We start from the raw sequence: 15,370 nt of genomic DNA, 5'->3' as shown, positions 1-15,370 counted from the left end.
ATTTGAATAGTTTTTTTCAATCTGCTTTGTAAAAACAACCTTTTTTATAATGCTATCATCATAGTAATTCTGTAATGTATTTATTTATCTCTGTTAACTAAGACATCTCTGGTTTTCTAGTGTTACCATCCCAGTATTAACTACTTGACAGGTTTTTGAAGGTTTATGTAATTGTGGGTAATTCTGGTTTAGTTGGACTTTGGAGACCATAGCATCCAAAAAAATCAGCTCCTTCTAGTCTCTGTCTCAAAATATTTTAGAGAATTTGTACTAATTTATTTTGTAATATGTCTATATATTTTTTTGAACAAAACAGTGTCCCATTATAGATGTGACTTTTCAGGAACATCATGGTATTTTCAAGGCCAGTGCAAATCACATGGCTTCTCTTTGATGCTGATTTTATGCCCTTAGATTTGGGCTTTCAACATGAATTTTGGAAACATGACCATTGGCAAAAGCCTTTTCTTAGTATTTCATAGATGTGCCACTAAAGAGAGATGAAAGTTATTTTCTAGTTCCAGTTCAACATTTTTGAGAAATATGCTCTTCTGGGAGATGTTTGAAACAGCTGCTTACCCTTCACCAATCAACTGTGAGAAGGAAGAAGGGATCCTATAAACGCTTGGGTCTCATGCTCTTCCATGTCAATTCACAGAATCAAGGAAGATAGATCTTTTAGTAATGGTAGATCTTGATAAAACCATATGGTTAAGGTCAAAGGATCATTTGTCTAAAAGAAGAGGGTGCTTTACACAGGAAAAGATATGTTGGTTGAAAGTACTTTATTTGGACATTTAGTTTAATTAAACTAAAAGCTAATGTTTTCTTCACTTTGCTGTGAGTTTATGTCAGGTGTATTCTCCAATGCTTATGAAAGAGAGCTGAGAAAAATATTTCTTGAATATTGAATAAACACAAACACATACGTGAACACATGTGTCAACCCTTAGTATCTATACATATACATTTAAAATTACACATTTTGTCTTTAGAAGTGTATCAATTTTTTTCTTTTTTGAGACTGAGTCTCACTCTGTCACCCAGGCTGGAGTGCAGTGGCACAACCTTGGCTCACTGCAACCTCTGCCTCCCAGGTTCAAGCGATTCTCCTGCCTCAGTCTCCCAAGTAGCTGGAATTACAGGCATGCAACACCACACCCAGCTAATTTTGTATTTTTAGTAGGGATGGGGTTTCACCGTGTTGGTCAGGCTGGTCTCCAACTGGTCTCGAGCCACTGCACCCGGTTCAAATAAATATTTTAAACCATGAACACTGAATGTCTTTCAATTTATTTGTCTTTTTATATTTTTCATCCATGTTTTCTAGTTTACAGTGTGTAAGTCCTTCACTTCCTTTTGTCTTTTTACATTTTTCATCCATGTTTTATAGTTTTCAGTGCATGAGACTTTCACTTCCTTAGTTTATTTACACAGATTGAATTCATTTCAATGCTATTATAAATGGGATTGTTTTTCTAATTTTTTCAAAAATTTTTATTAGTATGTGTAAATGCAACTAATTTTTATGTTGATTTTATGTCTGCAACATTACTGAATTTTTTTATTAGTTATAACAATTTTTGTTTTTTGTGGACCCTGTATTTTTTTATATATGTAATATTATATTATCTACAAACAAGGACAGTTTTACTTATTTCACTCTGATTTAGTTCCCTTTTATTTTATTTACATGCTTAATTGCTCTGGCTATGTCTTTCAGTACTATTTTGAAAATAAGTGGTAAGAGTGGGCATCCTTGCTTTGTTCCTGATCTTAATGCAAAAGCATTAACTTTTTCTGTGCGTAATGTTATCTGTGACACTCTCATAAAATGTCTACACTATATTTTAACTCTACAAGTACAGTAAAATCCCTATCAAAATCCAAATGACATTTTTTACAGAGATAGCAAAGAACAATTCTAAAATATATGTGGAAAGAAAAAGGCCCTGAAGAACCAAAACAATGTTGAAAAAGAAGAACAAAGCTGGAGGCATCACACTTGCTGATTTCAAAATATTTTAAAATGCTGCAGTAATTAAAATAGTATGGTAATGGCATACAGACAGATATGTAGGCCCGTGGAACAGAGTAGTCTCTAAATAAATCCAGACATAGGTAGTAAAATCATCTTCAACAAGGTTGCTACGAATACACAGTAGGAAAAGGATAGTCTCTTTAAAAACAGGTCGGGCAAGGTAGCTCACGCCTGTAATCGGAGCACTTTGGAAGGCAGAGGCAGGAGGATCACAAGATCAGGAGTTCGAGACCAGTCCGGCCAACATAGTGAAACCCTGTCTCTACTAAAAATACAAAAAATTAGCCATGTATGGTGGTGTGTGCCTGTAATCACAGCTACTCGGGAGGTTGAAGCAGGAGAATCGTGTGAACCCAGCGGCGGAGGTTGCAGTGAGCCCAGATGTACCATTGTACTCCAGCGAGTGCGAGACCCCATCTCAAAAAACAAAACAAAACAAACAAAAAAAAAAACCAATGCAGTGAAAACTCAATATCTATATACAGAAGAATGAAAATGTCTTCTTTTTGTACATCATACACAAACACCAATTCAAACTGGATTAACAAGTTAAACATAAAATCTGAAACTGCACAACTCTTAAAAAAATAGGGGTAAAGCCTTATGACATTAGTCTTGATAATATTTAATCTGATATGACCCACAAATCCCAGGCAATAATAACAAAAATAGACAAATGGGACTATATCAAGTTATAAATTTTTAACGCAGCAAAGGAAACCATCTTCAGAGTGAAAAGCAGCCTATGGAGTGGAATAAAATATTTGCAAGCCATGTCTGCTAAAAGGCTGATTTCCAAAATAAAACTCCTACAACTCAATAATGAAAAGAAAGAAGGAGAAGAAGAAAGAGAAGAAGAAGGAAAAGGAGAAGGAGGAGGAAGAAGGAGAGGGGGAATGGGTAAAGAAGGGGAGGGAGAGATGGAGGTGAGAGAGAAAGGGAGGAGGAGAGGGAGAAGGAGAAGAAGAAGGAAGGAAAAAAAACATCAATAACCTGATTAAAAAATGGGCCTAAGACCTGAGTAGCTGTTTCTCTAAAGAACACATTCAAATGGACAATAGGTATGTATAAAGATTCTCAGTGTCACCAGTCATCATGGAAATGCAAATCAAAACTACAGTATGATAACACCTCATACCTGTCAGGATGGATATTTATGAAAAAAAGCCAATGACAGAAAAGTATTGTTGAGGATGTGAAGACCTTTGAACCCTTGCACACTGTTGGTAGAAATGTGAACTTGCGTAGCATCTACAGAATATAGTATAAAGATCCCTCAAAAATTAAAAGTAAAATTACTGCATGACCTAATGACCACACTTCTAGGTATTTATTTTAAAAATTGAAATCAGGATTACAGATAAATGTTAGCATTCCTATGTGTATTGCAGCAGTATTCACAATAGCTAAGATGTGGAAACAATCTAAATGTCCATAGACAGAGAATGTAGAGAAAAATGTGGTTTGTCATACAATGGGATAGTATTTAGCTTTACAAAAAGAGATCTTGCAATATACAACAACATGGATGAATACTGAGGACAGTAGGCTGAATGAAATCAACCAGTCACTGAAGGGCAAATATAGTACTGCATGATTTCAATTAGATGAGGTATATAAAATAGTAAAATTCAATCAAGAATGGAGTGGTTGTTACCTGGGACTAGGGAAGGTGAATGAGGAGTTGCTAATCAGCAAATATTAAATTATCATAATGCAAAATGAGTAAGTCCTAGAGATCTGCTGGAAAACACTGTTTCTATGAATAGCAATGCTGTGTTGTGTAGAAATTTGTTTATAGGATAGATCTCATATTAAGTGTTCTTATCACAATAATAACAAAAATATATTTTCAACATTCACTAGATTAGACTTCTGTTTTCAGTATCATACCACTAATGACAAATGATTGTCTTACTGAAATTATTTTTGTAGAGATTGTGCATTCACTTATCCATATAGTCTAACTATATCCTTGTATAGCATTGAATCACTATTAATTTAATCTTGTAGAAATTATTTTATTAAATTACATTTTAATTCAAGATTCCTGGGCTTCTGTTATTTATAATGTTTTGAATTTTCTATAATAAATTGCTCTAATAAGCTTTTTTAACTTGTGAATAAAACAATTATTAAAAACATGTTCATTATGCTTCCTAATATAAGCACTATAGAAACGGTTCCATTTGACATTTAATATCAGGACAAACTTTGGAAAAATGATATTTGTACCTATTAGACAATGAGAGTATAAAATTAACAGTGCTTTAAAATTGTTAGCTATCTATCTAATCTATCTATCTGTCGATCTATCCATCTGTCTAGCTACTTGTATACATATACTTTTCTATTTGGATTGCATGAAATCACATTAATTCTTCTTCCAGTAATTATAATTTTATATTGATTTAAAATTGAATATTAACTTGTCTGTTGAATACTACCACAGCAGAGTTCTAAGAATAAATTGGTTTTAAACACTTAGAGAACAATAATCCCCACTGGCATATATAAAATATCAGTGTCTTCACCTAAAATACTAGCTGTCAAAATTAATGCTAATTCACAAATGCTGTTTAATTTTACATAGACATTTACTTTCTCATACTTCAACTCTGTAATCGATTTGTAAAAATTTTAATAACTTTATATTATTTAAAACTTGATTATGAAGCCACCTCAAATCCTTTTTAGAAGCTGATAGGGAATTTATGCTAAAGAAATACATAAATACTTTCACTTTCTCTGACATGACTGTATATCTCACTATACTTGATAAAAATAATTATCTATATTCACAAATAGGCTATGCATTTTATCTTGTTTTTCTGTTGAATTCTACATTTCCACACTTTTTGTTTCCAGACTTTTGTATTTGAACGTCACATGTTACAATGCGGGGAAGTATAAATTGGGATTACACTAATACTTGACTAATTCAGTTTTGGTTCAGAATCAAATGAAAACTTGACCTCTCCTCTAATTGTCTGTAGTTTAAGGGTTTAGAGCTAATAAAATATTTCATATTCAAATATACAAATCTTTTCATGCAAAGTGTTTTACATACCTTTTAAAGTTTATATAAATCTAGTATTTAATTACTGAATAGTCTACTTTTAAAATCTAAAAAAGTCCATTCGATGCATTACCTCATAAAATGTTCATTTGAATATGTACTCTAAATATTTGTCCTTTTCTTGTAAGATTATTTCATGAACATTGTATTTAAATATATTTAATATGAAATGTCTTCCAGAACATTATCAGCTATATGTTCCTGAGTCAGCTCAAGTTGGTTCAGCTGTTGGGAAAATCAAGGCAAATGATGCCGATACTGGTTCAAATGCTGACATGACCTACTCCATCATAAATGGTGATGGCATGGGGATATTCTCAATCTCCACTGACAAAGAGACCAGAGAAGGAATCCTTTCTTTAAAGAAGGTAAAAAGAACATACTTTTTGTGATTCAGGCAACTCACTCATCTTTTCCTGAATGGAAATTTGGCAGAGGTATGAATAATTCATGCTGTCAGGCCATTAAAATGATAAAATAGTGTCACTTTGTGATATAATTACATTTTAATTATTGTTTGACGACTGTTTAGATCTTTTCTTCAGAAAATATATTTTGCTAAGGTGGGAAGATCTGATGTAGACTACACTAACAATGTTTCTCTCCATCTTTGTTTGTTTTGTCTCTAATCTTCCTGAAATGTCCCAATGATAATAGTCAAGAATTAAATAAAAGTAATTTCAATGAAATGCAAAGAATCAAAGCATCATCATAATAAGGCTATGGTGATTATTTTATAGCCAGAGAGGATGGCCAAGGAGGCTGAGATATTTGCCATCTTAAAATGTACTCCAGGTGATTCTAGAGTAGAACTATTTAGAAAACAGGCTGAGATACTTTATTCTAATGTGCCTACTGTAGATGTTGATGTGAGTCTGTCGTCTATCTATCTATCTATTTATCCATCTGTCTAATTAGCCACTTGTATACATATACTTTTCTATTTGGATTGTATGATATCTCATTAATTCTTCTAGTAAGTATAATTTTATATTGATTTAAAATTGAATATTAACTTGTCTGTTGAATACTACCTTGGAGAAGTTCTAAGAATAACTTGATTTTAAACACTTAGAGAACAACAGTCACCACTGATATATATAAAATATCAATGTCTTCACCTAAAATATTTTCTCATTGTAAATTTTTTTTCCTCAGATTGTCAAACATAGGTCAAGGTGATAATGAAAAGAGACAATTTGCATATCTTTACTTAACAAATGTATTTATTTTGAGTTCCTTCAATGTGTCAGTTGCTATGTTCCACATGAGCTAAGCAAATAATAAAAAGGATAAGTGTGGAGCAAAGGCAGAACCTCAGCCCCTACATGCACACAGCTTCTAATCTGTGGACGTGGACAGACATTAATCAAATATCACATACATTCCTGGATCAATAATATGTTTTCTATGAAGAAGAGTTATATAGTGCTAAAGGGGAAAAATCTAGAATATTTAATTCTTTCTGGTATTCTATAATAGTTAAAGAGAGAATTGAAAGAAGCCTGGGGGTAAGTTAGGTATAGACTGTAAGGATGACTATTTCAGGAAGACAGAAAATGTACCAGGTGCCTGAGGTCAGTGAAACATGGCACATTTAAGGGATCAAAATAATGTGACTGAATCCAGAGTAGAGGGAATAAGGAATGCGGTCAGTGGGTACAAGACCACACAAGGCCTTGTTTAATTTTGCTAAATGGAAAGCCATTGAAGAGATGTAAGAAAGAAGTGACTAGATCTAATTTGATGTCAAGATTTCTGATTGCTGAATTAAGCAACATGATGCCAAGACTGTGTGTTAACTTATCACTGCATTCCCAACATCTAGCATTTTTTTCTGACACAGAGTTGGCATTCAATAAATATTAGAGTAATTAATGGATGATAATGTGGATACAAAGGTGAGAAGAGGATTGCCTGCTTTTCATTTTATGGGTAGCTTCTTTACTTAAAATAATTCAGGTAAACGGGATTAATTTTTTCTAAAATATTAATCCTGACAACTAGGGAACACTTATTTTAAGAAACAAGCATGAAAAGGAAGGAAATATAATCTTGGAGGAAATCTTCAAATAATAGGAGAGAATGTTGGCATTGAATATTCCCAAGGGATGCTGTTCAGGAGATAGCTAGTCATCAGAAAAGTAAACTGTTCTCAAAATTTAAAACAATTTTGGATTATAAAAATTAATTGGATTTGGCTAAAGGAAGTACGATTGACTGGGTGATTATCATTAGCAGGTTGTATTTGATCAACTTTAGGGTAAGCATCACGTGGCAACGAGGAGAACGTATATTCTGTTGTTTTGGAGTGGAGAGTTCTGCAGATAACTGTCAGAATCTACTAAATAGCTATCTTCTGGAGCCAGAACTGAGTTCAGGTCCTAAATATCTTTATTACTTTTCTGTCTTGATGATCTGTGTCACATTGTCAGTGAGGTTTTAAGTCTCCCACTATTATTGTGTGGGAGTCTATGTCTCTTTGAAGGTCTGTAAGAGCTTGCTGTATGAATCTGGGTGCTCCTGTATTGAGTCCATATATATTTAGTGTAGTTACTTCTTGTTGAATTGAATCCTTTACCATTATGTAATGCTCTTCTTTTTGTCTTTTTCAATCTTTTTTGGTTTAAAGTCTGTTCTGTCAGAAACTAGGATTGCAAACCCTGCTTTTTCCTGTTTTCCATTTGCTTGGTAAATTTGTCTTCATCCCTTTATGAGCCTATGAGTGTCTTTGCACATGAGATGGGTCTTTTGAAAACAGCATACCAATGGGTCTTGGCTCTTTGTCCAGCTTGCCACTCTGTGTCTTTTTATGGGGGCATTTAGCCTATTTACATTTAAGGTTAGTATTGTTATGAGTGTATTTGATCCAGTTATCATGATGCTAGCTGGTTATTTTGTACAGTTGTTTATATGTTTGCTTCATAGTGTCACTGGTCTGTGTATTTCAGTGTGTTTTTTAGGCTGATAACAGTTTTTCCTTTCCATATTTAATACTTCCTTCAGAAGCTCTTGTAAGGCAGATATGGTGGTAATGAATTCACTCAGCATTTATTTGTCTGGAAAGGATTTTATTTCTCCTTCACTTATAAAGCTTCTGGCCAGGGCAATCAAGCAAGAGAAAAAAAGATAAAGGTATTCAGAAAGGAAGAGAGGAAATCAAATTTTATTTTTTTGCAGATGACATAACCCTATATGTAGGAAACTTCCTCATCTCAGCCCAAAAGCTACTTAAGCTGATAAGCAACTCCAGCAAAGTCTCAGGATACAACATCAACATGCAAAATCACTAGCATTCCTATACACCAACAATAGGCAAGTCTGAAACAAATCATGAATGAACTCTCATTCACAATCACCACAAAAAGAGTAAAATACCTAGCAATATGGCTAACAAGGGAAGCAAAGGACCTATTCAAGAAGAACTACAAACCACTGCTCAAAGAAATCAGAGATGACAAAAACAAATGAAAAACATTCCATGCTCATGGATAAGAAGAATCAATACCATGAAAATGGCCATACTGCCCAAAGCAACCTATAGATTCAGTGCTATTTCCATGAAACTATCATTAACATTCTTCACAGAATTAGAAAAAAATAAATTTAAAATTTATATGAAACCAAAAAGCCTGAGTAGCCAAGGCAATCCTAAGCAAAAAGAAAGCTGGAGGCATTATGTTATCTGACTTCAAACTATACTACAGTGCTACAGTAACCAAAACAACATGGTACTGGTACAAAAAAAAAAGACACACAGACCAATGGAGAACAATACAAAACCCAGACATAAAGACTGCATACCTACCACCATCTGATCTTTGACAAACCTGACAAAAACAAGCAATGGAGAAAGGATACCCTATTTAATAAATTGTGCTGGGACAACTGGCTAGCCATATGCAGAAAATTGAAACTGACCTCCTTCCTTATACTACATACAAAAATCAATTCAATATGCATTAAAGACTTAAATGTAAAACCCAAAACTATAAAAATTCTAGAAGAAAAACCTAGGCAATACCTTTCAGGACATAGGCACAGGCAAAGATATCATGACAAAGAGGCCTAAAGCAACGGCAGCAAAAGCAAACACTGACAAAGAAGGTCTGTTAGGTTGGTGCAAAAGTAATTGCGGGTTTTCACATTGCTTTTAGTAGCAAAATCACAATTACTTTTGAACCAACCTAGTAATTAAACTAAATAGCTTCTGAAACTATCAACAGGTTAAACAGACAACCTACAGAATGGGAGAAGATTTGTGTAATCTATGCATCTGACAAAGCTCTGATATCTGGCATCTATAAGTATCTTAAATATATTTTTAAGAAATAAAACAGCTTCATTAAAAAGTGGGCAAAGGACGTGAACAGACAGACACTTCCCAAAAGATGACAGTTATGCAGCCAACAAACATGAAAAAAAAGCTCAATATCACTGATCATTAGAGAAATGCAAATCTAAACCACAATGTGATACCATCTTACAGCGGTCAGAATGGCTTTTATTAAAAAGTCAAAAAACAACAGATGCTGACGAGGTTGTGTAGAAAAAGGAATGCTTTTACACTGTTGGTAGAAGTGTAAATTAGTTCAACCATTCAGGAAGACAGTGTGGCAATTCCTCAAAGACCTAGAGGCAGCAATACCTTTTGATCCAGCAATCCCATTACTGGGTATATACCCAAAGGAATATAATTCATTCTATTATAAAGACACATACACATCTATGTTTATTGCAGGACTCTTCACAATAGTAAAGACATGGAATCAACCTAAATGTCCATCAATGATAGACTAGGTGAAGATAATATGGTACATATATACCATGCAATACTATGCAACAATGAAAAGGAACTAGATTAGTGTCCTTTGTGGGGACATAGATAGAGCTGAAGGCCATTATTTAGGCAAACTAATGCGGGAACAGAAAACCAAATACGACATGCTCTGACTTATAAGTGGGAGCTAAATGATGACAATACATGGACGCATGAGGGGAACAACACACACTGGGGCCTATAGGAGTCGGGGTGGGAGAAGGGAGAGGGTCAGCAAGTATAGATAAGGGATGCTGGGATTAATACATTGGTGATGGTTGATCTGTGCAGCAGACCACCATGGCACATATTTACCTATGTAACAAACCTTTATATCCTGTACATGTGCCACCGAACTTAAAATAAAAGTTGGAAATAAAAAAATAAAATAAAATGCCTTTAAGAAGAAAAAAATAGTAGCAGCAACTAATATTTGTTAGAGTATTTCCTCTGTATCAAGACAGATTTTAAGCACATTGAAATGTCTTGATTGAGTTAATATACCCATAATTGTCCTTTTAATTCTTACTGTGACATTTTGAGAAAGAGGGTGTTATTATCCCCTCTTTATAGCTAAAGAAACTGAATCACAAAGTGCTAAAAATAGTGCCCAAGTAGAAAGTCGACAGAAAACTGAACTGGAGTATCTGTCTTCAGAGTCTGAACACATACTCATGTTATATATTCAGATGGAAGATATATGATTATTCTTTGATACAATGGAGGGAGAAACTAACTGTGATGTGGTGGAGAGAGAATGGGAAGCAAAAATATGGGAGGAAAAAAATAGAAAAACACTGTCTTCTTGGAGAAGGTTCATACCTTTGTGTTGGAGAAAGATTATAAAACAAATAAACAAGAACATAATGAAATTAGTGTTTTAATTTTAAGTTGGGAGACAAGAGTGTTTCTATGCACAGGGATAAAAAGCTCAATACAGACAAGACAACAAGGATACTGATGTAGTCTAGGGATACTGAAGAGAGGATAAGTAATTTTAAAAGATGCATTGTGGATAGAGATGAGCCTCAATAGAATCTGAATCACAAGTGCAAAGAAACAACCTAGGATAGTATGCCTCCTTCTCTGAGGTTACCATAGGACAAGATAGAGGCAAATGACTGCGGGTAAGTTTGCAATGATGTAGCGAGGATGTGTGTAGGTGCAGTGGTGGCGTTCCTGTGTATTAAGTCCTATTGTCTTTATAAAATAGAAAACAACTTCATATTTGCAAAAAGTGAAAGTAACAGTGGATGGTTTGATTACACACATAATCTGAAGTATAACTATCAGTTGTAGAATTAAGGACAATGCACGTATCTTACCACCTTACATGGCTACAATTAATTAGAGGTCTGAAAAACAAAGGTAAAATTATATATGTTAATGTGTGTGCACATATTTAATTAATTTAATATTAATAGTTCATTCTATTTGGTACATATACACACAATGTCCATTTTTGAGATCAGAATTGTTTCAATTCTGTAAATGGTAAGTGATAATGTACCAAAAATATTCTTGACATTTAATAAGTTCAAATTGTCTTTCACTTTTTTCCTTGAATGTAATTTTTTGTTTGTTTGTTTGGAGATAGAGTCTTGCTCTGTCACCCAGGCTGGAGTGCAGTGCAGTGTGATCTCAACTCAGTGCCACCACCTCCATCCCTAGTGCCAAAGTGGTTTTTCCACTTCAGTCTCCCTGGTAGCTGGGACCACAGGTGAGCACCACCACACCTGGCTATTTTTTCTTTTTTCTTTTTCTTTTTCTTTTTCTTTTTTTTTGTATTTTTAGTAGAAATGGTGCCTCACCATGTTGCCCAGGCTGGTCTCTCACTCCTGAGCCCAAATGATCTGCCAGCTTCTGCCTCCCAAACTGCTGAGATTACAGGTGTGAGCCACTGCACCTGGCCTCCCTTGAACATATTTTTTAATGTAGTCTAGATTTCCTCTGAGGTACGTACATGTTCATTCATGTAATTTTTTGATCTTTCTGATTAGGATTATCAGTCTCAGAGTTATTTCATTGCTGTACGTTTTAGGGCATAAATAATTGCAATTTGAAAAACCTATATACCTCAGTGGATTTTAACCTTCCAGAGATACTCATTCAGATGGCAGAAAAAAAAAGATAAAACAGTTCTTAAAAAGCTGTTCCTTATTTAATCTTTAAGGCAGTTCACTTTAGCCAGCTAGGCAGAACAGCTAATCTCCTCACAGATCGAAATCAGCACTGCTGTATAAATCCGCCAGCAGGACTGTCTGCACGTTCCTGTCCATATCATTCGAAGGAATCAGAAAATTGCCAAGTTGAATTCACTGGTGCATGGTGTGGTACATTGTAAATACACTTTGATAACTTTCATTCATTGTTTAATGAAGCCTGGCTGGGTGGAAAGGGGGAAAAAGATAAGGATGAATGCAATTGGATGTACTCTCTTTCCTCTGACATAAACCTCTTGTAGCTAGGGATGTGCTTCTCCTTAGCAGCCTTTCTCAAAGGCTCTTCTTATATGGCTCCTATTTGCACACTTTACAGAAGTGGATCCAAATATTGTTTTCTTTAGGTTTCTGGTTCTATTTGGCTTTCTGATTTTCAGCAAATACTGTTGTTTTGTCATTTCCTTCTAACTAATTCAACTGTAAATACAATGCAAATTAAGTTAAGCCAAAAAATTTTAAACTCGTCTTTCAAGTCAACAAAGGGTGTTTGAAGATATAACCTTACTGTAAAATGAAATCTAAATCTGGGTCTTGTCATTTAGGAGATAAATGACATTGTCTCAACCTTTGAAGCTTCAGTTTTCTTATTTAAGCACTTTCCAGGGTAATTATGGAAAACATGAAATGAGATGAAAATTGTGCTCTAAGCTATGTCTGGCTAATAATTACTACTACCTCAATAATGACTACTATATAATACTACCTCAATAGCTTCTTTTTCCTTGTCTTCTTTTCTTCCTATTTTTGCACCAGTTTTTAATTATACTTCCAGAGCAATCCATGTGATGATTTTGCTGCCGTCTTTATTTCATGTTATTTGATTTAACTGGAAGCAAACTAAGAATGAAATACCGTGTGTATATTACAACACAACGTACATACTGTCTTCATGTTTCTTGGCAATCAACTTCCTCTTCCTGCTTCTTCAAGAGAAGAATCTTTTTAAGTTTACATTAAATATCGTATTTATAGTACAACATTTTCAGGTATATTTCAGTCATAAATACATTTTGGATTATCTTTTCAGTTTCACTTATCAAAATATGCATTTCTGTAATTTCTCAATGTAGAAAACCTATCAGTTTTATTTTCCTCTTAAAGTTGTTGCTTCTGATAGGATAAGATTTTTCAAAAATTAATTTACTGTGAATGTACTGATAATTTTCCTGAGTGTGTATCTATGTGTACTACAAGTCTGTCCCTGCCTATAGGAGACATAAAACACGTTCATAACCAAGTACTATGTATTTTTAAGATTTCCATACCACACCATGGGTAAAAGATTATTAAACCCTTTGTATTTAACACATGATTTGAGATGGGTCTTAAGAGTAAACACTAAAAGTTATAAGTTTGTTTTTAAAAGTTTAAGTAAATTATAAGATAAAAACATGAAATACGTTCAGCTACAACCATGCTAGATTTATTCTACATACTATATTTCTCGTCTTTTAGTGGATTGTGTTTATTGAGGATTACATTGTCATTCCTTTGACTTGCATTTAGTAACAGAATAAGGATCGAATGTTGTTTACTAACAGATTTTAAAATTTTTAGACTTTGAACACAAAGAGTAATAAATGAGTCATCCCAACTCATTGTGAATAATCACACATGGGCAAACACATGATCACACACTGTAAATAAGAAACAATAGATTTCTAATTCTAATGAACTGCTTACAAAATATGAGCATTGCTTAGGGATTTCATTATCAAAAAAAAAAAACTCAACTAAGTTTCTGCTTTATATTCTTATAAGGTTCTAAAGTCTGAAAAGTTATTCTTTTCAGCCACAGCCGACAGAGAGAGGAATCCAAGTTTCAATTCAGTAAAATCTATTACTATATTTCGGATGACTTTGACACAGAAATGCTATTGGGTAAATTGTTTTTCATGCTGTTCATCTATAGGCATAATGATAGGCCTAGAGTAATAAATCGTTTGAAACTACATTGAAAGTTAATTGATTCCTAAAATGCAGTTCAGTGCAGTATTTGGAAACTAATGATCTGAGGAAACATCTTGATAAATTAAGCTATATAGATGCATGGGCTGTTGGTAAGTTTGTATATGTGTAGATATATTTAATTATTTTATTTATGCGATATATATACACACATGCACACATATGCACAAAAACACATAGATATACATATACACACATATGAGCTTATGCATAATTATATATAAATAATAAGCATACTTTCAATATAATATAATGTATACTTAAGCTATTTGAAATGGAAGAACTTTACATTTATTTTTCCAGTGTTCAAATGACAGAAAGCAAACATACAATATTTATTTGTATCAATGTCCTTAGAATTATACACAATGAATAAGAATTACTTTCTTCTGTATAGAGAAATATATGATGAGAAAGGTTATGCATATACTCTGGTTTCCACAGACTGTCCATCATCCAGGCCAGACCTCTGACAAGGGCCACAAAGCATATCATAATACAAAAGCCTCGCTGGAGAAACAGTGCTTAAATTCATACAATTTTTCCTGTGTTTTAACAAAATACCATAATATAAGTTAAATACTTTTCCTGAAAACAAAAAGATAATAATAATGTCAGTCACTATTCCCGGTCTAGGCCATTTTATTTAATGATTAAAATGACAATTTTACGTATGAAAATGTTGATATTGACCCTATCTACCCGCTCTTGTAACTAAAATCTGGATGCTGGTGTAGTATAGGAAGTATAGGAATCAAAAGAAGAGGTCATAAATAGTCTCTTCTCTTATTGCTTAGAATAGAATTTTAGAACCTCTCTGAACTCTAAGAATAATTGACTCATACGACAACTTGTCTAAACAGTATTTCAATATCCTTGTATTTATAATCATTATATAGTTCCAGAGAAGAATATAATAGGGTGATTTAAGGAATAATAGAAGTGATTAATGAGAAACCATTAAGAAGTCCTGAATATGTAAATCTGGCTGGAAAATGAGTGATGGGAAAACGATAACTATAGTAATATGAAATGGATTAATGTTAGAGGAGAAAGTACTACTTTACAAGTTAGAAAGAGCAATGATATGTAAAAGTAATTAGTAGGAGTTACAGGATGAAATTAAGAAACTAAAATTTAAAATGGAAATCAGTGTCAACTCATTGATAGTGAGCTGTTAAATTAGGATATTGAGCAGTAGCTAAAGAAAAGTAAGAGAAGCCCAATTGCCTGGGGAAGTA

At 33.6% G+C, this 15,370-nt stretch overlaps 1 protein-coding gene across 10 annotated transcripts in view; it reads left to right on the top strand.

Moving 5' to 3' along the window:
• Positions 1 to 15,370, top strand: part of CDH18 (cadherin 18) — a 1,104,333-nt gene that overhangs the window by 974,437 nt on the left and 114,526 nt on the right. For all 10 annotated transcript variants that reach the window (XM_017959458.3, XM_017959453.3, XM_021940114.2 and 7 more), the window contains one exon: positions 5,301 to 5,488. In XM_017959458.3, coding sequence (XP_017814947.2) covers positions 5,301 to 5,488 — 188 coding nt within the window. The remainder of the gene's footprint in view (positions 1 to 5,300; positions 5,489 to 15,370) is intronic.

This window comes from Papio anubis, chromosome 5 (assembly GCF_008728515.1).
Source record: "Papio anubis isolate 15944 chromosome 5, Panubis1.0, whole genome shotgun sequence".
NCBI lineage: Eukaryota > Metazoa > Chordata > Mammalia > Primates > Cercopithecidae > Papio > Papio anubis.
The sequence above is the reverse complement of the archived record's forward strand: the minus strand, read 5'-3'. Positions and strand labels throughout refer to the sequence as shown.